This window comes from Macrotis lagotis, chromosome 5, assembly GCF_037893015.1.
Source record: "Macrotis lagotis isolate mMagLag1 chromosome 5, bilby.v1.9.chrom.fasta, whole genome shotgun sequence".
NCBI lineage: Eukaryota > Metazoa > Chordata > Mammalia > Peramelemorphia > Peramelidae > Macrotis > Macrotis lagotis.
Genome location: NC_133662.1, coordinates 81,959,671 through 81,986,917, shown reverse-complemented (window position 1 = coordinate 81,986,917; position 27,247 = coordinate 81,959,671). Strand labels below are relative to the sequence as shown.

Genomic DNA, 27,247 nt, shown 5'->3' with positions numbered 1-27,247 from the left:
AGTAATTTGGCAAGAGAGAGACATTAGTAGATGAGAGGGAGCTGGGGACAGTGATTAAAGGCCTCACATAGGAGCTGGTCCATCAGCTGAGTTTTGAATGAGTTTTATGTGTAAAACAGAAAATAGAATGAATGAGTGTTGTGTGTAAAAAAGCCTTGAAAGGGAGAAGTCTTGTTTAAAGGGCTTTAAATGTCAAACAGAAGAGTTTACATTTGTCCTAGGAATGACTGTTTTTCTTCCGTTGTTTTCATGGAGGCCCAGAGATCTCAAAGGTGTTGACTTGTACTCAAAGTGGATTTAAGTGAGGCAAAGTTACACAAAGTTGTCAGCCTCACTCAGTCTTCTAGAGTCAAGTTTGCTTTATCCTTCATTCTGGAAGAAGACCATGCCATAACAAGCACATGAATTGGATTTGAGTGAGAGGGTGCCGTGTTAAGTTACCAGCCTCACTTTCTCCTCCAGAGCCATCTGGGTCCAGAGGGCAGATATGAATCAGGAGGTCTGGAGATGGCCCTGGATGGGAGCAATCAGGGTTAAGTGACTTGCTAGTGTCTGAGGTCAAATGTGAACAAAAATCCTCTTGACATCAGGGTCGATGTTCTATCCACTGAGCTACCTGACTTTCCCTTCAGAGTCATGGAAGTCCCGGAGCAAGAAAAAGTCAAGCTATTGACAAGCTATGGCTTGTGATATAGCAGATAATCTTGGTGTCTTCACAATGTCTGACCAAACTCTTAAGTCTTATGACCATGAAAACATTTTGACCATTGTAATAAATTGTTCTAATCTACCTACTCCAGCAGGGGAAGTTTTATATGTTTGGGGCAGACATCCCTCTCATTGACAGGTTTGAGGCCTGTGAGTTACCCTCAACCTGGTTTAGCCCATCTGGTCACTGCTCATACTACAGCTTCTTGGATCCACAGGTGAGAGTTGGGGGACAGTTTGACACCCAAGGTGGATGAACAACCCTGGAAAGGGCTTAGCAAGCCCTCACTAGTCTTCCCTTAACATCCCCATAGACCCCTTAGCGATAATAGGAAAATACTGGATTTTACTGAAGAGACTGATCAGTAGTTTAGGAATATCAATTTGGCAGCTAAGTGGTAGATGAATTAGAAAGGAAAGAGAATATATGTAGGAAGGTCAATTACGAAGCAATAATGCAATAGTCCTGGATCAAGGTGATCAGGATCTGAACTTAGCTGAGAAGAAAGTCTGAGAAGATAGAGACTGATCTAAGAAATAAGAAAGGAGATTTGGTAAGATACAGCAAGTGATCCAGTGTGAGGGCATTAATGAAAGTGAAGAGTCTAGTATGAATATTAAAGACAAAATCAGCAGGGATATACAATTATTAGCAGATATAAATATACCAATTAAAATTTAATGTAAAGGCTGCTGACTTTAAAGATATATACAGAGGCAACTTTTGACATGTAAAATCAAGAAATACTTAAACCATCCTATTTATTAAACTGTGGTTTCAATGAAGATAGACATAAAACCTATTTACTTTTGAGAAATGGGAGAATGCACTGGCAATTTCTAAATGAGAAATTACTCATTGAAATAGAAATGTCTACATCATTCTTCACAATACACTCAAATTAAATATAATTTCTCCTAGGGGAGAAATTAAGAAGCATTAAATAGAATTATCTGTCATAAAAGCTTTTATTGGATGGAACCAAGAAGTAGTCATATACATAAAAGTGTATTTAAAAGGAATAGTCAAATACATAAAACATTAAACAAGTAAAGGAAATGGGTTTATCAGACAAGAGCAGTGATACTTACTGGAAATAAATCTGACCCTTTAGGAGGAATATTAACTCTTTCAAGCTATTAAATGATCATTTAGGTGTTTAAAAGTGGTACGCTAATAAGTTTCAGGAGGAGATAATATCATCGTGCAATTCCCATGTGCTCCATTTCTCTCTGGTGTTAGGGATGAATGAGTAATTTCTTTGAATCTCCCTCCAGAAGCTCTGCCCCTGGAAGCATGATGATGATGATGATGACAGTCTTTCCCCCAGTCCTGTCAGAAGTCTCCCAAGGAACCAAAAGAAAGGAAGCCTACTTCACCGCCCGCTCATCGGGCTAATTTTCTTAAAAACATCCTGACCGAGTCCCAAGCTATAGTCAAGGAGTGTGGAGAAGTCTTAAAATTCTCCAAAGTCCCCAGACCTCATCTAAAACAATTCTTCCAAAATCAGAATCTGAATTCCACATCCCTTTATTTCCCCCAATATTGCCCAAACCTGGAAGACAAGGCCGCTTTCTTTTCTCACCCATTGGAATGATTTTCTTGATAACATTTGGACCTCGCACCCCGATTTCCTCCTCGCTCTCCCCAAAAGCCGTTTGCTCACCCCCCACCCCATAACACGCAGTCTGCTTTCTAGGAGTTTGCACAGTGGCTGGTCCAGCGGGATTTCCCGGGGGTCACGCAAGGGGGGGGTCACGCAAGGGGGGGGTCACTGAAGCCCTTCACCCCGCGGGAGGCCCAAGCGCGGAAAAGCCAGGCTTTGTTTACGGTGCCCCGCCCCCGCTCCCGCTCCCGCAGACAGCCCGCCCCCCCGCCGCCGTCTCGCGGCCGCGCGCCCGCAGGCCGACGCTCGCCCCGCCCCCCCGGCCGACGTCTCGCAGGGGCGCGCGCGCACCGCGCCGCTCGTTCCGGCCGCGCCCCTCCCCCGCCCCGGGCTCCGAGCTCCCGAGCCGCCGCCGCCGCCGCCGCCGCCGCCGCCCCTCCCCCGCCCCGGCGCAGGTCGAGCAGGTGGAGCCGTCGGAGCGGCCTGGGGTCCGTGGGTCAGCCGGGAAGGACGCCGGGCGCCATGTCTCGCTACACCAGGCCCCCCAACACCTCCCTGTTCGTGCGGAACGTGGCGGATGCCACCAGGTGAGTGGGGGCGGCCCCAACCCGGGCCGCCCCGAGGCTTCGTGGCCCCGCCGGGCCGGGCGCGCCCCGCCCCCACCTGCCCGGCTCGCCCCCACCCCGGGCCTGCTGGGCGGAGGGGACCCGGGGGTGACCCAGGCGCCCGCAGCCGGGCCGGGGGCCCCGAGACGCCAGCGGCAGGCCGAGGCTTGAGGGCCGCGACGCCCACACCCTCCTTGGCACCTGTCCGTGCCGGACAGTGCGGTCAGAGCCGGGGTGTGAGGGAGGGCCCCGTGCCCCGGGACGGAAAATGCAGACGCTGGAAGCCTCGGAGACGAGGAATCGGAATGGGGTAGTCTTTGCTTACCCAGGGCTTCCACTCCACTGAGCTCATAATTTTAATTTCCACAAGACAAAGAATCAATTTGGATTAGAATACGGGCATTTCCTTCCTTTATAAAACTCTTAATTTGATACGAGTCAGGAATGATAACTTGGTTCCTGGTCCGGGATTGCAGCCATTCCCCGCAGTTCCTTCTGGGTTTTGTCCGATAAGGTCGGAAGCACAAAAGTTGAGTTTTTGTCTTTTTGTTCTTTGGGATGATTTGCAGAGAGGGGAGATAGTTGAAATTTCTTTTTTTAATTTTATTTGTTTACTAAGTTATAGGAATAAAATGATAGATTTGTTCACTTTTTGAGCCCAAGCTCGGTGGATTAGCATACCTTATAAATTTTCTACTTTCCTTGAAGTCAGGAGATAATATAAGAGGATGCACAGCCTGATCGTATTTGAACTTGTTGATCGCCTACTTAAAATTTTCTTTCCATGACTACTTGGTGACATGCTTTCCTGGTTTTCTTTTTACCTCACTAATTGTCCCCCCCTTCTCTGTTGAGTGTTAAGTACTTTCCCTTCTCCCATTCTCCACCATTACAAAGGTCTTCCTGTGGCCTTCTTTATACAATATACTTTCATATCTCATTCCTTACACTACCCTTCCTTACCTGGGTGTTCCCTTAGATTCTATACTCAGTTTACTGGTTCTTTGTGTGTTCCCCCATTTAATGAATTCAGATCTCAAGGATTCAGCTGTGCCCCCAAACCCTGTCCTCTGACCTGTAGATCTTGGAATTCCTACTAAGTACAGTCAATAAATATTAAGCATCTGGAATGTGCCAGGCAACTATTCTAAGCACTGGAGTACAAAGGAAAAGCAAAATATAATCTCTGCTTTCAAGGAGCTCTCAATCTAATAAATAATAATAATAATAAAGACATTGAAGCATGTTCAAAACTGAATTTAGCCTCTTTATTCTTAAAATTTCCCCCCATTCCATTTCCTGTCAGTTCCTCCAGTTTCACAAGCTCTAGACCCTTATTGCCCCTGCAGAAAAGTCTCCAATTTTCATCTTTTCCTCCCTTGCCCAAACCTTCACTTCAAATATTACAAAAAACTGATATGGTGTCTAATCTCTGTTTCTAGTTTTGCTTCTCCTGGCCATTTTTCATACTGTGCCTTGAAAAACACTTTGCAAACTGTAACATTCTAGATAAATATTAACTATAGTTAAATTGTTGCTGTCTTTTATGACCCTATTTAGGATTCATTTGTTTATAGATGTTAACCATCACAATTAAGCACGCCTATCTATCTATCTTATTTCTCACAGTTTCCCAGCAAGCACCTTCTAAACCAGTCAACAGCATCTTCACTATTCAGAATACAGTTTGTGTTTTATTCTCACCTTTGTTTATACTTACCCTACATTATACTCACCTAGATTTCATTTCTAACTGCCATCTTGACTAAATGCATTCCTTAAAATCCAACTCCTTCATAAAGGACTTACTATTACTTCTCCATCCATCCACACAAGGTCACACTGTAGTACAAAGGCATTAAATGGGCTAAAACATTTGATGATCAGAGAAGGATATTTTTTGTTTTATTATGTAGATAAGTATGCAATATAGTCATATATCTTAAGATCCTCAATTTTATAACCTTTAAGAAAACCTCTTTCATTTTATGAATTGAGTGTAATACTTGATATCTAAAAACGAGCAATTCTAGAATTTCAGGCATCCTCTTTATTTCTGAAATCTTTAACCTCTTTATCACTTTTTTCTACTGCCTACATATATGCCTATGTCTCCCCAACTTAAAAAAAAACTTTATTGAAATCTATTATCCCATCAAGCTATTGTCCTATATCTCCTTTCTTTCTCAAATCCCTAGAAAAAATTTTATATTTCTTGCATCCACTTCTCAGTCCTTTGCAATTTTACTTCTGCCCTAATCACTCAACTGAAACTGTTCTTTCCAATCATTTCTTAATTGCCAACTGTCATCCTTCTCAACCTATCTATTGCATTTGATGTAAATGACCGAATAGTGGCTGTATGCTCTCCTCAATTTAGGTTTTTGTTGTACTACTTTTCTCCCAATCCTCTGACTTTGTTCAGTCTCTTTTGCTAGCTCATCATCTATATCACTCCTCTGTGTTTCCCAGGGTTTTGTCCTAGACATTTTTGTCTATACTACTCTCATGCGTTTATCATCTCTGTACCTGATTTAGAGGACTATTTATCTAGTCTTGAGTCTCTACCCTGTCTACCTTTGTCATTCCTGTATCATTTCATTATCATCAGATGTCTATTCAATATTTTATACTGGGCATTTTAAATTCAACATGTTCCAAATAGGACTCAGTACTTCACGTCCCCTTCTTTGCCCAAATTTCCCAGCTTCTTTAAAAGCACTACCATATTTCCAGTCTTTCAGATTAATAACCTCAACATTATCTTTGATTCCTCACTCGTTTTCACTACATATATCCAACTGGTTGCAAAATCTTGCTTTTCCTACTTCTATAATATCTCTTACTTTACACCTTCATATACTCTTGGCTAAATTATTACAACTTTGTAATTGGGCTCTCTGCTTCAGATCTCCTCTGTGTACTCCATTTCAAACACTGCTGTCAAAGTAATTTTCCTTAAGGAAAGATTGACCATATCACTCCCTACTTAGACAATTCCAATAATTTTCAGTTACTTCTAGGACAGACTATAAATGTCTCTATTTAGCATTTAAACTCCTTCACAACCTGGCACTCACCTGACTCACTTAATCTCCTCTTTTCTTCCTTGTTCACTCTGTAATGTACCCAAACTGGCTGCCTCTCTGTCTGTCCCTCACACACATCATTCCATCTCTCATCTAAATATCTTTTTCACACGCCATTCATCCACTCCTGGTTTACCTAAGCTTGCCCTTTTCTCACCTCTGCCACAGAATTCCTTCTCTTCTTTCATGCACCTTATGAACTACCTTCTACAAGAATCCTTTCCTGATTCTCTCCCAACTGCTGGTGCGCTCTCTCTCTCTCTCTCTCTCTCTCAAATGATCTTGTATTATCTTGTATTTATTGTTTTTGCATCTATTCTCTATATGTACTTGTTGCCTTCCTCATTAGAACTTAAATTTTTGGGGAGGGATTGATTCATTCATGTACTTGTAATTTCAACACTTAGTGCAGTATCTGCTATGTAGCAGTAACAGTTTATTATAGGCAAATGATATGAATGACAGTATTAAATAATGACAGTATTGACCTCTTATGAATAATTGGCTAGTTAATTATCCTTTGCATGATGGGAAGAACATTTTAATATATAGATGATTCAGAAAGTGTGCTTTCCTTCTAAAACAGAGGTTCCTAACCTTTTTTGTATCATGGACCCTTTTGGCAGATTGACAAAGTCTTTGTGCCATTTTTAGAATATGTTTTAAAATGCATAAAATAAAGTATGTCAGATTACAGAGGAAACCTATTATAAATGTGACCTCTATACAGGAAGACTGAAATTTCATGCAATCTAACTGTGGGTCTAGGAACTACAAAAATTTTGAAGTAATAATCAGCATAAAGATATTTTAAGAAAATGGCAACAACTTTGTGATGTGAAATATTTTATGACCTCTGTAAATTGACAGTCACAGGTACTACTATTATTGTTTTGTTGTCTGTTTTCATAATTAAAGGAAATACTAAATTTCAAATAGAAATTAGTGGAAATAAAGATGTAATTTTTTTCTCCCATCTAAGTTCAAATACCTCCTGAAATCTATCCACAGGGTTCCGTGGACCCCAGGTTAAGGACTCTTGTTCTAGAAGGATCACTACAAGTGTTACAACTGGATATCTGTAAGCAAACTGCTGTAACACAGTTATATTCCTATTTCTTTGCCTTATTTCTGAAACACTTCAGGCCTGAGGACTTGCGACGTGAATTTGGTCGATATGGGCCTATAGTAGACGTATACATTCCACTTGACTTCTACACTCGCCGCCCAAGAGGATTTGCTTACGTACAATATCCTTTATTTCACTCTGTGTGTGTATTGGTACATGTGTCTGTGTGTAAACATATGTGTTATGTCTACACATAGACATCTATGTATTCAGGGGAATATTTGACAATATTAATATGTCCTAACTAAATGTATTTATTTCTTTGTCTCAGAAAATCTAAAGCAGTCCACAGTAGCTGGCAAGCACCCCAAAGTTTGAATCAACCTGTTAGATAGAGTCCAAGCATAAACCAAGCAGGCAAGCCAAAAGACACCTTAAAGTTCAAGCGTCGAGGAATAAAGAGGGAGGGTGGAAACAGATAAAAAGAAAACTGGAAGAGGGGAAGTCTTTATCAAGCAAAAGACAAAGCCAGCACCAAGTTGAGGCTTCGGCTTTCCTACATTTACTCAGAATTCCAGATTCAAAGCCAAGTCTGATTTGGTTGGTTCTGCAGCTCTTATAAAGTCCATCTTGCAAGCCCTAAAGAGTAAAGGTCAAGGTTCAAGATCAAGTGACATTGAGGTAATTGCCAAAGTCTCTTTTTTGTATCATCTTTCTTCAGCTTTTCCTGCTCTCTGATATTTGATTAAATCAGTCAATGGTTTCCTAAAATTTACTTATTTGGTAATTTTTCTACATTTCATTATAATTAAATGGATCAGTATTGCATAGTATAAATAGAAAAGGGAATTTACTGTTAGTTTTCTTCATGATAATTTAGGCTGTGTGTTCCTTTTATGTTTCTTGTATATTAAGATATAAAAGCATATATAAAGTGATAGGCCACAAGGGCAGACATTACTACTTTCATTAGATCAAATTAATTTCCATACAAAATATATTTTTGCCTGCTTTGTGTGAAAATGTTGTTATTATAGAAAGTAATTACTCCTTAAATCCATAATCAAAAAGCCTTTTATGATTTTAATTTCAGAACATGGTCCATCACATTTTTTTTTTATAAAAAGCCTAATGAGTCTTAAAGTATATATTTTCCCATGTAGCATACATATATTTCTAGTTGACCATACACACTGAAACTATATTGATTTTTTTTTTAAGGGAAATGCAAACATTATTCCATTACAGTCAAAAGATGATTTCTTATCTTCCTGTTCACATTGTCTTGAAAATCACAGGATCTTGCAATTTCTATGGTAAAGACATAAATAATATTTGGCTGATTATATTCTCCTAAAGTAATAAAGCTTAATATTTTACTTGGTATTTCCTTTTCATTTGGCATGTGAAAATTACTTTTCAAATTATTTCATTGTATACTTTGATGTTCAAAGTGTCCTTAACAGCTAGTCATATTTGAAGATGTTCGTGATGCAGAAGATGCTCTTTATAACCTCAATAGAAAGTGGGTATGTGGTCGTCAAATTGAAATACAGTTTGCACAAGGTGATCGCAAAAGTAAGTGTAGATGAACATATAGTTTACTTGCTATGCAAAATTATAGTTTCAGGAATAATAGATTTTTTTGCTTAAAATTATTTTAAAATTATTAATTAGAGAAGTTATATAACTATTAGTGAAGCTTTATAGTTTTGAATTATTTTACAGTAATGCTCTTCAAATTCTAGCACCAGGACAAATGAAATCAAAAGAACGCCACCCTTGTTCTCCAAGTGAACATAGAAGATCAAGAAGCCACAGCAGAAGGACTCGAAGTAGAAGTTCTTCATGGGGAAGAAGCAGGAGACGATCTGATAGCCTTAAAGAGTATGTAAGGTGTAAATAGTAGTAGAAGGTACCATCTTGGTATGAGGGTGGAGCAGGGTCTTTTAGATATAAATATATATAAATATATATATAAATGAAATACATAAAAATTTTGAAGGCATGCTGCATTAGTCATTCTTTAGATTTATTAATAAAGTTGCTTTAAAAGATAAGTCAAACTGATAAATTTGATAAATTTGTGCAAAAATATGCACAAATTATCTTGGCTTTTGAATGACATATACATTTTGAGTGCTTGGCAAACATTTGTTAACTTGTTTTAGTCAAGAGATTTATTATGGGGGTGGCTAGGTGGCGCAATGGATAAAGCACTGGCCCTGGAGTCAGGAGTACCTGGTTTCAAATCCTGTCTCAGACACTTAATAATTACTTAGCTGTGTGGCCTTGGGCAAGCCACTTAACCCCATTTGCCTTGCAAAATCCTTAAAAAAAGAGAGAGATTTATTATGAACCTTTTAAAATAGTTAGAAGAGGTGTGGAGAGGGACTAGGAAATCCTCTTTCAGAAAATGGGATTTAAGCTGAGTCTCAGAAGAAGCAGGGAGACAAAAGGGAAGGCACTCCAGCCATAGAGGTCAAGCAGTGAAAGGCAATTGAGATAGGGAGTTTCTGGTGAGAAGAATAAGACAACCTGGGCCATAATGTATAAAGAAGGGACTAAAGTATAAGAAGACTAGAAACATAGAAAGGAACCAGGTTTTGAAGCATTTTTAAATGCAAACAAAGGATCCTATATTTGATCCTAGAGGTAATAGAAGCCAGTGTAGTTTATTGAGTTAGAGGGAAGTGTCATGGTCATACCTGCAATTTAAAGGAAGATAGATCATTTTGACAGCTTAATGGAGGATGAATTGGAGTGGAGAAAGACTTGAGAAAAGAAGAGTCACTGAAAAGGTATTAGTGAGGTCTTAAGTGTCCAGTGATAAGAGCCTGCATCAGGGTGATTGCTGTGTGAGTGGAGAAAAGGAAAATGTGGAAGAGATGTGAAAGTAAAAATGACAAGACTTGGTAACAGATTATGGAATAATAGAGGAGTCAAGAATGAGTTAAAGTAAGTTGGGAAGAAGGCAGAAGATTTAGGGGAAAGATAATGGGACATCCAGTTTGAGAGGTACAGTAGGCACTTAGTGATGTGATACTAGAGCTCAGGAGAGTTTTAGGGCTGAAAATGTAGAACTGAGAATCATCTTCATAGAGATGATAATTGAAAACTTGGGAGATAATGAGATCACCAAGAGACATAATATAGAGGAAGAAGAAAAGAGAACAACCCAAGATAGATCCACAAGGTTAGTGGGCATTACCTTATAGTAGTGTTGTCAAACTCAACTAGAAATGATGCTATTGAATAATACATAAGAACTTCCTACTGACCATTTATTAACTTAGAAAACCACAATTAACATTATTGATATTTTATTGTATTTATTTGACAGATATTTCCCAATTACATTTTAACATGATTTGGGAACATTTTGATTGATACTTTGCAAGAGAAGAACAAAGAGACTGAGAAGGAACAGAAAAACAGAAGAGAAGTATTGCAGAAATCTGAAGAAGGGAATGATTAATAGTGTTGGAGCTTGAAAAGAGGCTATTAGATTTGGCAGTTAAGAGATCATTGATGACTTTGGAGAGAGCAGTTTCAGCCTAATGAAGATGTTAGAAGTCAGTTTGCAGAGGGTTTAGAATCATATTAGAGGCATTGTGATGCAGGATGATCTTCTCAAAGAATTTAGCCATCAAAGAGAGGAGACATAGAGAATAACTGGTATAGGCAGTGATAGGTTCAAGTTGAGAATATTATATAGTGTAAAGATGGAGAAGGAGCCAGCAAATTTGGATAGATTGAAGATTAGTGAGGATAATAAAGGGGGGAAATCGTGAGAAAACTTAAGTTCCAACTGAAGAGACCATAAATATAAATCAGAACACAAAGGATAAATGCAAAGTATTTGGGAAATAGGAGGGATGGCACTAATAGCTGTAACAATCAAGAAAGGCCTCCTGGAGGAGTTGGCACTTGAACTGAATCTTACAGACAAGGATTTCAAATGCTGTAAGTTGAAAAGGATAACTGTCTAGACATATTGAAAAATAATAACATTTTTCAGATTATATTGATCTCTAATGATTTTAACAGAATCAAGAATTTCAGAGTTAGAAGGATCTCAGTGACCTTGTATCCAAAAAAATATAGCTGGTATATAGCATACCTGGAAAGTAGTCACTTAGATCCTTCTAACTCTGAAATTTTTCTTAAAAACCTTAAGTATTACACAAAGTTACTGTGAAAGGTAACAAGCTAAAAATTAATGTGCAGTTATTCTATTCAAAGAATTAAAGTACTAGAAAATAAAAAGATCTCAGATATAGTTTGGTGTTATGAAAGACAGACTTAATGCTAGGTTGCATAATAGAGCACTGACCTAACCCAGAACCAGGGGATGATCTGAGTTCAAATTTGGCCTCGGATACTGGGCAAGTCACTTAACTGCTATCTGCCTCAGTTTCATTATTTGTAAACCATGGAAGGGGAGAAAGGGATTAAACATTAAGTACCTGCTGCTTGCCAAGTGCTTTACAAATATCTCATTTCAAGATGATAGTGCCTGTCTGCCAGGCTATTGTAAGGATAAAAATGAAATAATTTTTGTAAAGGGTTCGCAAGCCTTATGCTATATAATGCCAGTCATTGTTGTTAGTATTAGGGAAGGATTGACAATGACTTAGCAGTATTTTGCTACCAAGGAATTTGTTTTTGATAAAATATTATCCTTAATGGTGATTATTCATCTGTCTTACTATTCACAGTAACTACTTTGAATATTACTTTTGTTATTTTTCCATTTGTATGTAGAATTCTGTGTTACATTCTTCTGTCAGTAAGTAGCATTCTTATTTGTTTTCGAACCCCTTGAGTAAAGCCAGATGGAGCAGTGCATAGAGTGCTGGACTTGGCATCACAAAGACCTGAGTTCATTCTGTCCTCAGACTCTTATTAGCCATGTGACCCTGGACAAGTCACTTAACCTCTGTTTGCCTCAATAAATCTGTAAAATGTGGCTAATAAATACCACATACTTCTCAGGGTTGCTGTGAGGATCAAATAAGATAATATTTGTAAAGCACCATGCAACTCTTAAAAATGCTATATGAATATTAGCTGCTATTATGTTGAACAAGAAGTATCTTCAAGTATGATAGCACTTTCATTTTCTGTCTCTATTTTGGGTGAAATAAGGAATGAGTTGTTTTCTTTTTGAAGACTACCATTCCATCCCCCACCCCCACCTTCACCCAAGAATATTTAAAGTTAACAGTACTTTCTCATTGAGTTTATATGCTATAAAAACAAAGAAGGAAGCATCACCAGGCTATGACCATAACTTGATATTAGCAGAGATCTATGATCTGATTAGAGAGAGCACAACTAATGTATATAGTATGGCCATTTGCATTACTTTCTTGCCTTGTTTTAAAACAAAGAATTTAATGAAACCAAGAGAGTATGACCTACCTTGATTCATAGAGTATCCTTGTGTGAAGAAAGTTTTTCCATTAGCCTCTTTTAAATAATAGCCTACATGTGTTTTCAATTTCATCACTGTATACATAAACAGAGCTTGTTTTGTAGCACTGAATATTTGCTAAAGACCTGAAAAACAAAAGAGGAAACACTAATATTAAATATGCTTGCTTCTGGTATGATTGATGGCTTTATCTTCCAGGGAATTATCTCTGGTATTTCAGTGTACTATGAATATACTTCTGTTTAAAATAGCACTTAGTAATTTAATGGAGATGTGCCTGTTTGGAATACTGTTTGTTGTATGTCAGAATTGATAAAAGCTTTGGATAGTTTGTTTTCCTTATAAAATGAATTAAAACATAAATACTCTGGGATATGAGCCATTGTTTGGGCCATGCAGCACTCTGCACTCTTTTATCTTACTGAAGAAGACTTGATAAAAAATGCATGCTTGATGAATTTTGTATCCAGAAATCTTTTCTCAAGTGTTGGAACTTACTTAATTAAAAAATGTCAAACTAAGCTATCACAAAAGAGAGAGAAGCAGTTAAAGAATAAGTAGCAATTCATATTTAATTTTGCTAACAATAATTGTAGCATTGACTTCAATAATAATAGTTTTCCCCTGTAGTGGAAATTAAGCATAGCACATGATTACAGAGAATAAACTGTCCCAAATTTTTGTCAAATCATAAGAGTTAAGAGATTCCATTCATTTGCCATTGGGCTTGACTACATCTAAATTGTTCTGTACTAAAGAACGTCTTATCTTTAAAATCCTCTAAAGATAAAAAAAAGGATTCTATTCTTTGTTTTATTAAATCCTATTGTCAGGATTAACTTAATTTAAATATCTCATGCCATAACTTAATCTTATTAATATCTGTATTCTGTCACAGATAGAAATTTTTTTGGTTATTGCTTATGTTATAGCCCTTTATCATCTCAGAAAATATAAATTGCCATTCTGCCTTTCAGAGGTCTTAATACCTAGAGAATTATTATGAGACCTTGAAAATATTGTTTCATAGCCTGATTATTTTTTCTTGTAAAATATGTACTCTAATATTTTGGATATTTGCAGGTCTCGTCGTAGGGGACTTTCTTATAGCCGATCTAAATCTCGATCTAACTCATTAACAAGGCATTCTACCTCAGGAAGAAAATCAAGATCCCCTAGAAGAAATTCTAGTTCTAGACGGCGGTCAAGATCTGAGTCCTTACAAAAAAGGACCACATCTGTGGGAAAATCACAATCAAGTTCACCTCAGAGGCAGACCACCTCAGGGGCAAAATCAAGATCAGATGGAAGACATTTTGATTCACTAGCAAGATCCCCATCAAAATCTCCCCAAAGACACACTAATTCTGAAACTAAAGCACAGTCTCGGAGCTATCATCATAAAAACAATTGGTGAAATGACATCAGAAGATCTCTATTACATACTTAGACTTTCGTTATGAGACAGAACCTTTGTTAAATAAAATTCTTCATAGCTGTAATGTGGGCCAATATTATTTTGGGTATGTACAAGTAGTAAAATATATCTTGCTTTGGATTATTAGGTTTGGCCTGAGCATCACTGCAGATACTATAAATAATGTTATGTTTAGTTTTGTGCTAAATGAAACTTCCCTGACTCTAGTCAGGAAGACCTGAGTTAAAAATGTGGCCTCACACAAGTATTTAGCTATGTGACTCTGGGCAAGTCACTTAACCTCTGTCTGCCTCAGTTTCTTCATCTGTAAAATGGGGATGATAATAATAGTACCTACCTCCCCCTGGTTGTGGTGAGGATAAAAAGTGCTTTGCAAACTTTAAAGCACTACATAAATGCTAGCTTTTATTGTTATCAGTTTCATAATGTTACATACAAACCAGTTCTTTTCCTTTCCATTTCAATGTGCCTAGCTTTTCAAACAATACTTTCACATGTGTAGTGAGTACTTTTAAAAAGAAATAAGTGAAATTGAAATAATTTATAAAACTCATTTCATATTCTAATATTATTATCTTAAATAATGCTACATATTGGCATAGCACTTTTATCTTTCCAAAATGCTTTTGCATAACTTACTTAAAAACTTCACAGAGCTGTTACTTAAATGATGTGGGTTCACATTTCATTGATGCAGATTGTAATACTTGAAACCTTGATAACACTATTCTTTAGAGACCATGGCCCTAAAGTTTTGTAGCCTGGTGGTCAATCTTTTGGAGATCAGTGTCTCTAAATTTAGCCAAGTCAGGCTTGCAATAGCAGGTAACTAGGGCCATACTCAAAATTTTCAGTTTGATAAGATAGACCAGATCATGTGTTTCATTATTGTTATGTTTCTACTTCAGTGTTTTAATCTTACACCAATTCTGGTGAACATCTTTCCATGTTACAAAGTATGAGGTAGTTTTTGCTATCCTTGTTAGCAGTATTCACAACAAGACCAAGAATTCAAAAGGAAGTATATTTTCCTGAACTCCAAGATAACCTTATCAAAGAAAATTGGATATATATTGGTAGGATAATGTAGTTTAAATGGCATTAAAACAATAATTCAGTTCTAGAATAATTTGAAATAACAACTTTGTATTTCAGGAGGGATCAGATCTGTCATTTCATTGGCATATGAAACTTCTATTAAGAAAACCATTAATAAAGATCAGCACTTGGCTCTGTTACTTGGGGTCTGAGAAAACTGCTTGGGTCCTGAGACACTAAGGCAACTTGTCTGTAACCATGCCGAGATGGGACCTGTGTCTCCAATCTTTGTTTAATCAAGTGGCTCTATCCATGTTGCCATGCTGCCTAACATACATTAGGTTGTGTATGTTAAATTTTAAAAATGTAAAAATTGGCCTTTACAAAAAAAAAGGTATTTTGAAAATATTGTGCTATCCCCATTTTTCCAACAGTTTGCTTTGTTTACATTCTTCGCTTTTGCAGTTAATAAAATCAAGGGCTTTTCTAAAAAGTATTTTTAGTTTACATTTTGGAGAAGCTTTCTTGGTAGTATTATTATTTATGATAATTTATTTTTAAATATCAGCAAGCATTTATCAAGTGCCTACGATGTACCAGGCACTCGGGATACAAAAACAAAAATGAAACAGACCCTGTCCCCAAGGAGCTTAAATTCTATCAAGTACAGTACCATAATGTTGTATTTATATAGCTCTGCTTGTGTGCTATGTTAAATTGCATTCTTGGACCTTTGCGAACAAAGTATTTTTTTGCCTAGTATGCCAGTCTATGCTTTATGAAAAAGATCCTTTTTAATAAATTACATTTTTTTTTAGCAAATAGTATTCATCTGTTCATTTCATTTTGAATAAAGTTCCTTTTTTCTTAGAGCTTTGTGTATTTTCAGGAACTATGAGCTTTACAAAAATTGTAAGTAATGGACAAACATTGATTTCATGAATTCTGTCTGAATTAGAATGATCTAGTGATTGTAGCAATATGTATTTATTATTTAAGGCATAATACACCAAATATTTGATCAGTAGCTTCTTGTTATTCAGAAATCCAATCATGTCCAACTCTCCATGACCCCAGGCTCTTCTGTTCTCTACTATCTCCTGAATCTGCCTAACCATGACATTATCCATCTATCTTCTATTATCTCCCTTTTTTGCCTTCAATATTTTCCAGAGTCTTTTCCAATGGGTCCTGAATTCTTATATGGCCAAAGTTTTTAATAGCAATGAAAGAGGATTAAAAACTGGTGCTAGCTTAAATACCTTAAGAATTTGAATAGTATCATAATTCTAAAATCTTAGTTTTTAAATATATACCAAATAGTTACAATTTTATCCTTATAGTTATCTCTGAGTAAACAGTAACCTAAAGCAGTTTTTCCTACTTCTATCCTATTGGTAACAAACCTTTGATTCAGTTTTTATAATGGGTAAGCCAGTAAAAGCATTTGCTTTTCTAGGAAAAGATTTATCCTGGTTAGACAAGAATAGAACAAAGAAAAGGAAAAAGAGGAAGAAAAGGGAAAAGTTAATGTTAACTGGCTACAAATTGTGAGAAGCCGTTTATTTTAATGGGTTTGATGACCTTAAAAGATTGAGGGGTGTGGGGGGGGCACTAGGTGGCACAGTGGATAGAGCACCAGCCCTGGAGTCAGGAGTACCTGAGTTCAAATGCAGCCTCAGACACTTAATTACTTAGCTGTGTGGCCTTGGGCAAGCCACTTAACCCCACTACCTTGTAAAAAACCTAAAGGAAAAAAAAGATTAAGAGGTGTGTTTAGTCTCTTGGAGAGTTATCTTATGGATAGTTGGTAACTATTCTAGGCTTTCCTGTTACTACAAAGCAATTATTTTCATAGTGCCCTAGTCAGGGACTACTTTTTAAATAAAAGATAATTTTAATTGCTTTTCACTTTAGACAAATCTTTCTATAAAGTTAATTTTTTTATGTGGTAACTGCTGTAAATTAGTAACACATTAAAAAGTTCTATAAGGTACCATATTCAAATCAGTAAACATTGTGTGTTTTATTTGCCAAGCACTGCTAAGTACTAACACTATAATGAGAATTTATATGTAAAAATTTATATGTAAATTCTCCTTATAGTGTTAGTACTTAGCAGTGTCTGGCAAATTTTATTTCCAGATTTTCAACTTCAGTGACAATTTTCCTTCCCTTCCCTTTCCCTAAAATCTACTATAATAGCTTTACCTACTATATTTAAAGATCTTGGAACATGATTCAGTTAACTTTTTTTGAGAGTGCCAAGTAACAAAAGCATCACAAAGAGCTGCTGTCAGCTGTCTTATTTTTCTACATGTCTACTTAAGGAGTAAACATTGTTTATTTTGCAAAGGTAAGGGAATACTTTATGCAATTTTGTATGGGAACCTAGACTATAACTTTATTAGGCTAACATGTTTATTTGGGGAATCTTTATCTGAATCCCAAAACAGTAAAGGACATTAATTGGGTAACAAGAAACAATTAAAAATACAGTACTTCAAATACTTTTTTCAGCTAAACTATGTAACATCCCAAAACAAGATAAATACTTAATGCCTTTTTAATGGAAAATAAAAAAATAAATGAGCTATATTCTCCCCTTTGCCATATTTATTCCCTCCTTGCAAAGAAACTTAAGATAGCATTACCTTTAAACTACTACTGGTTTGGGAGAGATGATGATGACTGATGATTCTACCACCAAAATATGACTAGGTTTTTGTAAGATTTTAATATGTTTAGTATTTTAAAAGATCACAATAGTAAGAGAAACATGAATGGCAAATTGAATTCATAATTACTAATAAAACAATGTTTTGAAAAATTTTGACAATCCACAAATATTTCAATCCTTTTGTGTTGGTTGTCATATTAACAGTGCTTGCATTAGGAATATATAAAAATATATTTCTAAAAATATGCAATTGATTAACCTAAAATGGGGTTAGAATACATTTAGTTAACATATTAGTTATTGTATTAGTTTCTTTTTATCTGAAGAATAGCAGCTAGTATTTATGTAGCATAAGCAGCTAGTATTTAAGTAGTAAGGTTTACAAAACACTTTACAAATACCTTAGTTGACTTCACAATGGCCCTGGGAGGTGGATGCTATTTTATGGATGAGGTAGACAAAGGTTAAGTAACTTATATAGGGTCACAAAGCTAGTAATCTCAGACAACATTTGTATTCTGCTCTGGTTGGATGCTTTTTTTCCACTGCATCACCTCTTTACATCTCTTCACTTTTAACATATGAAAGATGACAAGAGAAAATTACACACAATATCTAGACCAACAGTATTGTTTTAAGGAAACCATGTAACAGGGTGTTCGGATTCTGGTTCAGAAAAAGGGTTACCTGAATTTATAAAGATAGGTAACTATGAATATCATCTATTTCATAGGACATGCCTATAATTTCTAAAATGTCTAGTTCTGTATAAAAAATATATGTTAAATTTGTGAGCCTAATAATTTGGAATGTGAATTGAAACTGTTATGTTTATTTGCTATCTCATAAAGGGTAATTTTTACTGTTCTGTACCAGGATAATTTCGGCTTAATACTTTGAAAGACAACTGAGAGTGAAATTCAGCACCAATTCTCTTCAAGAAAGAATGCCCCATCAATAATGCTGTAGTACTTAGTCCCAGAAAAAAATATAATTTCAGTGATATTTTATATAATGCTATGGTCTCATAAAATATAATAGGCATGGAGGGGTAAGTATTCTTTTGGACTATTATGAATTTTTGTACATTTAAGCATTATGTGCCTTTTGGAAATAGTTACATGGATAAAATGTTAATACTTAATCACTCAATATTTTAAACATTGCTTTCATAGGCAATTGAGTGTTGTGTTTATAACAATTATTGCATTAGGTCAAATTATGTGAAAATAGTATTAGTGAATTTTTGTGTTTATGTTTGTGTTATCTCGCATACATAATTTATCATCCCAAGCTTAACTGTTTAAACAATATGATCATTTTAAAGCAAAGCACTTAAAGCAATTTGGTAAATTGACCAACATAGTATTGAAGAATAAGCGAATGCCCTTTCCTTTCTTTGTAGAACTTGTGAACTGCATTCAGACATATGGTTCAGACACATGGACAGCATGCACTGTCAGAATTTGTCCAGATGTTAATTTTGCTGAATTTCCTACCCCCATTTTTATTCTTTGTTATAAGGAGTGCTTCTCTGGGTGGGTGAGGAACATATTAGGAAATGAAGGTCATTTATATAAAATGGCAATTAAAAGGGGAATTTGGATGCTCTTCTAGGCCTTGTAAACAGAATATGATCTGTTGTTTTGTAGAGTATTTCCTTTTTGGATGAATGAAAAAAGTCATTAAGTGCGGAAAAGAAGGGATGTACTACATTAATTGCTAAGAGATAGAATTAAAAGAGCACCTGCTCTCAAGGAACTCACTCTATTTGAGGAAGATAACACATACAGGGTAGTTCAGCTGTGAGGTGAATGGAAAAGCTAAGATGCTCAGGGTATTATCAATCTGTTTTCCACAAGAGGAGACCTCAGAAGGGATGGGTTGGAGTAAAGATTATGGATTCCCTCTGTCAGGGATAGAAATGGGAAGAGTCAATATCCAACCAGGAGAAAAGAGGCAAGGGGCTTTGACAGTAAGTTTGGGTGGAAGGCGGGTGGTCTGAGGGGAAGGGCAAGGACTCAAAAAAAATTTAAGTGCTGACTAATTCACTAATGTGACCCTGTGAATTGGTCCAACCATTCTGAAAAAAAATGGGAATTCAAAGAAAGATTTTTAAAAACTACACACTTGGGGCAGCTAGGTGACACAGTGACACAGTGGATAGAGTGGATAGGTCCTGGAGTCAGGAATACCTGAGTTCAGATGCGGCCTCAGACACTTAATAATTACCTAGCTGTGTGGCCTTGGGCAAGCCACTTAACCCCATTGCCTTGCAAAAAAAAAAAAAACCTTAAAAAAAGAAACAACTCCATACTCTTTGACTCATAGTTCCAAAAAAGGGAGGCTTCATAAATGTCTCAACATCTATTGCAACACTTTTTTCTACAGCAAAGAACTGGATACAAAATAGGTGTCAACCCAATGGCAAATGACTATAAACAATATGTGATTCAGGGTAATGGAATATTACTTCATTGTAAGAAACAATATGATAAACACAGAGAACCATGGGAAACTAATGCAGGGGAAAGAAAGAACTAGGAAAATAATATACTTGACTACAACATTGTAATTGCAAACAATAGTAGCAGAACACTGAGATGGCAAGTTACAAAATTATAATTCCCAAGTTTGGCCTCAAAGAACTATGAAAAACATTTCTCTAATTTGATGAGGTGAGGGACCTTGGGCATAGAATAGTCCCAACATGGTAGACTTTTTTCAATTTATTGAATTGGTTTTTTTTTTTTCTTCCTCTCTTTGGAATTATTCTTTGGGGAGACATACATTGGGAAATGAAGTTGATTTTTAAAATCATTTTTTTAATGAGTGCTGAGTAGAACATGCAGAAAAAAATATTAATGACTTAAAAGCTGACATAACTGTCTAAACTCTTCTAGTCACAGTTGTTTAAAAAACAGATAGATGTTTTTAAGAAGTATTTTAAGTCAACATTCTAGATGTGATGCAATTATATAATGTTTTAACTTCTCTTTATTGAATTTTGCAATTTTCATTTGTATTATGGCTAAAAATATTTAGTATTAAGATACATTATATAATCCACATTTCCCACTTCCCCCTCAAAAAACTCAATTTTGGAGACTTAAGAAAAGTCTCCAAAAATTTTTGAAGTATCACATTAATTCCAACAAAATAAATGTAATGATAAATGTAAAGAATGTTTTGATACTGAGTTAGTTGCTTTTCAGGAATTAAACATAATTGCAATTTTTTAAGGCTTTTATTGACATCTTACCTGCCCTTGTGTGTTTTGACCAATTAAAAGAGCATCTTAATTCCACAAATAATTATTTTAGTCTTAGTGGAGCTTCAGTAATTAAAATGGAACAGCATTGCTTAAATCCATAACTTCAAATACAGATCTGTTAAAAAATAGAATGCATTTATTCATTACTTGGAAGGTTTGCAAAGAGCTTTACATGTATTATCTTTGATCCTCACAACAACCCTGTGAGGTAGGTGCTATTGTCCACATTTTACAAATGAGTAAACTGATGTCTTGGGAGGTTGACTTGCCCAGGGTGGCACAGCTAGTGTTTAAGGACTGATTCAAACTCAAGTCTTGTTGACTCCAACTTTAATACTATTCATTACACCACCTACCTTTTAATTTGACCTTTATTTTGAAACTTAAATTTTTCTTTACTACTATAAATTTGGCAACATTCTTGAAATGGTTACAAATGCCTGCTTTAACAAATGTCTCCTATATAAACACTTCTAGATAAAAGGTCTTACTTTCCCAACTACTCACTCTGGCTAACAGCAACCAAATTTTTTTTAGCATAGGAAATTCTCTCCACTTTTCACTTTTTTTCCCATTGCATGTAACTTGATAGGCCTTCTTTTCCTTGTACAATATTGCTTACAGCTTTTAGTTTCACCTCCCCAGTCTCTCATATTCAAACAAAATTTTTAGTCCCCCTATTTAAACTTTTTTTTTTTGCAAGGCAAATGGGGTTAAGTGGCTTGCCCAAGGCCACACAGCTAGATGATTATTAAGTGTCTGAGGCCAGATTTGAACCCAGGTACTCCTGACTCCAAGGGCCAGTGATCCACTGCGCCACCTAGCCACCCCACTTGTCTTCTCTTCATTCCATTCTGAAACAAAAAAAAGAAAATTACCCTTATCATTACTTGGTTGCCTTCTAAATAAAAGTAATGATTAACTTGTATGGGAGGGTGGGAAGGGAGAAAGGTATACATTGTAAAGTGATAAAGATGAGAATGATTTAAAAATTTTTTTTATCAATCTCTAATATACTTGAAAACAGAAGTCCCTTTAAATTTCTACATGCCTCAATGTAGATTTAAAATTTCTAATTAGACCTACTTTTCCTCAAGCAGTAATATTCAGCTAATTAAAACATCATATAATTGTATTTTTTTATTACTATTACAATATTACTGCCTTCTACTTTCCATCAGAAAATTAAAAAAACAAAAAAGTATTTTTGTTCATATTAATTTATTTGAAAATAGTTAAAATATTAAATTTTTTTACCCATTAAAAATAAGGAATATTTGTAATTAGTCTGTTGTCTATTCCTTTAAGCAAATCCTTTCAAGATTTGTGTTAGTTTTGTTAGTCACAAATACTTGAAATAAAAATTGTTTTAAAAACAATTAACTTATTAGTATCATACTATGATTGCTATGAGTTAACATCTGAAAAACTCACATTTCACAGTTAGACCTCTGATTTCATTAATGTAGGGACTTCCCAGATGAAGAAACTCCCTATACCAATTTAAGTCTGTACCTTCTCTGTAACTAAAAGCCTTAAAAAGTTGCCTAAACTCAGTTAAATGCTTTGCTCAGGGTCACACAGCCAGTATGTGTCAGTGGGAGTGCTTAAATGTCTTTATGGCTTCAAGGCCAGCTCTTATCCACTATATCATGACAATTCAGGATTTACCACACATCAGTGCTAATAAATCATTCACCCTAATTTAGGGATTTTCTAAATAACAGCAGCTATCTCAGTGCAATCTGTCAAAAGCAGTTTTTATAATTGCATTTAACACTAAACATTTTAAAAACTGGAATGTTTAGTGAAATGTTATGGCCTATTGAGTTTTCTGGTTATGAGTCAGGGTTAACCAGAAAACCTATTTCAGTCCTTTGGTGAAGCAAAGCCTTTCACTTCCCCCTCCCCCACATTCTTTTTGAAATAATTAAAAAAAGCATTTTAAAATTACCTGGTCTAAAGACCTAGCTTTAAGTTAAAAACAAAGTTTGATTCTGAAAAATGAATTTGTGTTAACTATGGTACTTTTTATCTAAACACCATTGGTGTTTCTATAAGTCTTGATCAGGGAAAGATTCCTTAACTACTTCAGTAAATGGAACTATGTCTTAGCTTCATCTTGGACAGGAGAACTCTTGAAAGGAATGGTCAAAGTGGGAGAATAGAATTAGGAAAATGATTCTCTAAAAGTATTCCAAAAGTTAAGTGATTACTATCCTGCTTGGTGAAACAAATTAACTGTTAGCTATTCAATCATGACTGGGAAATACTTTTTGTTCAAGAATAAATTGTGACTTCTAAATGATTTATCAGAGAAATATCCAAAGGTGTGAGGAAATTCTGCTAGGTTGGACATTTCTCTCTGAAAGCAGAAGAATGCTTAGATTTAGAAAAATCTTAATACAAAGATTTTTGATAGGCTTACTCCTACAACAGAGTATAGGGTTTTTTTTTTCATACTTTCTCCAGCTTCACAAATTTAGTCTTTTCCTGCTTAAATGGACATAATTTATTTCTTTGCTGAATACTGCACCAGAATCAGTTTTTTACATCAATTGTTCTTGACTCAGTAGATGTAGATGTTGGTGACTAGGCTGAATGTGTACTATACCATGTTTGTTTTATAACTCAATGGGGATTAAAAGTGTGGAGGGATATAAGGGTTTGAGTTATTTCCAATTAGAGTATTTAATAGCTGGAAGGGGTCTGAAAGATCATTTAAATCATTTGTTTCATAGAAGAGGAAAGTTTAAAACTAGAGTGAGTAAATGATTGACTCTAGATCTTGCAGGTAGCTAGAACTGGGACTAGAACCCAGGACTCATGATTTTTAGTCCAAAGCCATTTCTTCTATAATACAGAGAGGTGCATAAGAAGAATCCCTCTGACAAAGTCTCCTCATATAGAAGAGATTTAGAAGCCTGCTTCCAGGAGAGTCAGGCTGACATCTAATGGATGCCTCGAAGAGATGTTGGGACATAGGTAGATATTCTCTAATTCATTCCAGTCTTCTAATCATGTGTTAATGGAAAATTCAAATCCAAATCCAAAAGCTCCAAATCCAAAGCCATTCCCCTCCTCTTGTGTGTGGTTGGATTCCTTTGCTAAGAAAACATAGTGAGAGAGAATTATGTAAATAAGAGAGACCTTGGAAGCTCCCCTTCACCTCAACCTCCCCCCCCCCCCCCCCGAGACGGATGTGTAGCCCTGTGGGAAAAGAGGAGTCAGTCTTTAGGCTATAAATTTGTTTCTTCATCAGTAAAGATGCAGAAAGACTCTGAGCTAGGGAGTTTGAAAGGGTTGGGACAATGAGCATCTCAGAACCTCAGCATTGGATTTTTTCACTATGTCCCAAAGAGCAAGGGGGTGACCTTTGGGTCCAGCCCAGCAGTAGCTAAAGACTCATCCAGATGGGGAATCTACATTTGATGATGGAACTAGGGTTATGCTGAAACTGCTGAGTCTACTCTCCTCAGAGACCAAGGTTATATGGGGACATGCATGTGAGGTTTATATTTGTACTTTTGTTCTGGTTTATATCTTTACATTCCTCTTTGTAAAAGCTAATATTGAGTGATGCAATGAAACTTCTGGGTAGTTATTGGTAACTTGCTGTGAAGAAGGAGAGGCAGATGTAGCAGGCCTGGCTCTGGGAAAGTGAGGCCAGAATGTACTGACTACACTACTCTACATAATACCATTTAAGTACAATGACAGAGGTTCCATTGCTAATGGATGCACTCAATTGATGTGAAAGTTCCATTTGTAAGTTGAAAACCCCACTAGAGGGCACCAAGGCTTATTTTCATTTATATCCTCTCGAATCTGGTTCCTGTAGGTATCTTGGAACACAAGGAAAAAAGACTGGAAAGGGTATTCAAGATCATCTAGTTCAACTACCTTATTTTACAAAAAAGGAAACTGAAGCCCAGAAAGGTGAAGCGATATGCCTGAGGTCAAAGAAATATTTAGTAGGAAAACAAGGATCTGAACCCAAGACCAAATCCAGTGTTCTTTCTACTATGCCACTTTAATACTGTTTAATTTGATTATGTTATAATTAATATCCTTTGGACTTAAAAGGATATACTAGATGACTATTGGTAATAATGTATTAGTAGCTTGATTATATAGCAGTCTGCCCGTGAGCAGTTTGTGTAGTTTGCTCTTCCATTTTCTCATGGATTACATAAAAAGTAAATTTCTCTATCCCACTGTTTCTCCATTTTAAAATGGAGTATTCTTCCTATCAATGAATTATTTAATCTTTTGGGTAAATTAGCTATTCAAACTTTCCCCTTATATGTTCTCATCTAAAGAAGACCATTTTTAGAGGAAGTCCTCTTTATAAATAATCTGTCAGATATTTCTATCAGTCTTCCCATCCTATTTTTTTTATGGATGCTTAGTACTAAACTTAAAAATATATATATTATAATTATATTTGTGCAGATAGTCTGAATTAATAAAATTTATTAATACAAATGACTAATAATAGAAAATGAATTTTTAAATAAATCTTCAAGAGCAAATGTAATGCTGGTGACTTTTGGTGACTTTTAACAAAGAGGACCTTTCTCTGCCAAACTCTTTGATAAAGCTGTCTATTTCACTACTTCTCTGCTTCACTCCTCAATTTTCTTCAGTATGGCTTCAGTCCCCATCACTCATCTGAAACTTCATTTTCTAAAGGAATCAATGATTTGTTTAAAAGTCTTTTTCTTGATCTTCATTCTTTGAGATCTATCTGTTGGATTTGATAGTACTGACCATCTTCTCCTCCTGGATATTCTTTCCTCTCTGGATTTTTGTTAACACTACTGCTTCTATCTTACCTGTCTGTCTGTCTTAGTTTCCTTTTCTGTTTCATTATCTCTCTTAGAACAAATAACGTATCCTTGCTCCCCAAGGCTCTGTCCTAGACTTTCATTTTCTACACTCTTGGTGACCTCATTAGCTCCTATGTATCATCTCTGCCTGTGACTGGCAGGTCTATATAACCACCCAGTTTTTCAGTCTACTTTCCTATTGAACATTTCAAAATGTATGTTCCAGAGACATCTCAAACTCACTGTCTAAAAGAGAGTTCTATTATCTACCCCTCAAACTTCCTTCTCTTCCTTATTTTCCTACTTCTGTTGAAAGTACCACCATTTCTCTAGTCTCCCAGTTCATAACCTCATTAGCTTTATAACCTCACCCTATATAACCAATCAGTTGCCAAATTTTGCCATTTCTACCTCCAGAATCTTTCTCATTGTACATCTCTTCCCTTCTCATAGCTCTCACGTGCCCTAATCCTTATACCTAAATGATGAAAAATAGCCTTCTAATTGGTTTCCCTGTTTCAAGTTTCTTCCTACTCTGACCTGTCTTACCATTATTGTTGTCACTGAATCATTTTCAATCATGTCTAACTCTACATGATCCTATTTTGGGGCTTTCTTGACAAAGACACTTTAAAAGTTTGCCATTTCCTTCTCCAGCTCACTTTACAGATGAGGAAACTGAAGCAAACTGGGTTAAGTGATTTGCCCATGGTCATCCAGCTCTTAAGAATCTAAGGCTGGATTTGAACTCATTTTCCTGACTCCAGGCCTAGCACTCTAACCATTGCACCATTTAGCAGTCCTTTCTGTTGAAGTAATTTTCCTTAAAGCAATGTTTAATCACTTTCCTACTCAGTCAACTTTTGTGACTCCCTCTTGCCTCTAGGATAAAATGTAAACTGTTCTTTTTAGTTTTAAAAACTTCATCACCTGGCTTCTATCTATCCGACATTCTGCAAACTAAGCCAACTTGTCCTCTTTACTCCTCAAGCAGAACACTTGCAATTTCCATCACAGTGACTTTCCCACTTGCCATTTATTCATACCTAGAATGTAGTTCCTCATTCCTACCTCATAAAATTTCCTACAAGATGCACCTTCAACATATGAATTCTTTCCTGACACTCTCCAACAGCTAGTACTTTTCCTCCTCACCTACTTTCTATTTCATTACTTTGCATTTACTTTTCATTTTATTTAATGTTGTATGTATATAATTATATACACATATATATGTATGTATGTATGTATGTATGTACACATACTTGTCTCCCTATTTGAATGTAATTCCTTTGGAGGAATGACTTTTTTGTGATGGTATCTCCCAGCATTTACTATAGACTAGCATATATGTAAATACTTAATGAATGATTTTTAATTGATAATTCTCAGACTGGCTCTCATACATAAGTTTAAGAGCTAGAAGAAACCACACAAAAACTAGTCTCTCATTTTAAAAGCATTATA

The 27,247-nt window shown here is 36.0% G+C and overlaps 1 protein-coding gene across 2 annotated transcripts; it reads left to right on the top strand.

Annotated features, from left to right (window-relative positions):
* The first annotated feature begins 2,710 nt into the window (after positions 1–2,710).
* On the top strand, positions 2,711–25,392 carry SRSF12 (serine and arginine rich splicing factor 12). Of its 2 annotated transcripts, XM_074187134.1 has the most exons (7): positions 2,741–2,902; positions 7,155–7,261; positions 8,555–8,656; positions 8,827–8,965; positions 13,602–18,379; positions 23,813–23,933; positions 24,790–25,392. In XM_074187134.1, the coding sequence occupies exons 1-5, from the start codon at positions 2,838–2,840 to the stop codon at positions 13,933–13,935; spliced, it is 747 nt and encodes a 248-aa protein (XP_074043235.1). In that variant the 5' UTR covers positions 2,741–2,837; the 3' UTR covers positions 13,936–18,379; positions 23,813–23,933; positions 24,790–25,392. The 2 variants fall into 2 exon arrangements, with proteins under 2 accessions (XP_074043236.1, XP_074043235.1); XM_074187135.1 differs by lacking the exons at positions 23,813–23,933; positions 24,790–25,392 and having other exon boundaries at positions 2,711–2,902; positions 7,021–7,261; positions 13,602–15,810.
* The last annotated feature ends 1,855 nt before the right edge of the window (positions 25,393–27,247 follow it).

What these genes read in the sequence shown, in the direction of transcription:
- SRSF12 (XM_074187134.1), top strand. Translation starts at nt 2,838, where the DNA reads ATGTCTCGCTACACCAGGCCCCCCAACACCTCCCTGTTCGTGCGGAAC. An exon ending in AACGTGGCGGATGCCACCAG is followed by an intron (nt 2,903 to 7,154) that starts GTGAGTGGGGGC and finishes GAAACACTTCAG; the next exon opens with GCCTGAGGACTTGCGACGTG. An exon ending in TGCACAAGGTGATCGCAAAA is followed by an intron (nt 8,657 to 8,826) that starts GTAAGTGTAGAT and finishes TTCAAATTCTAG; the next exon opens with CACCAGGACAAATGAAATCA.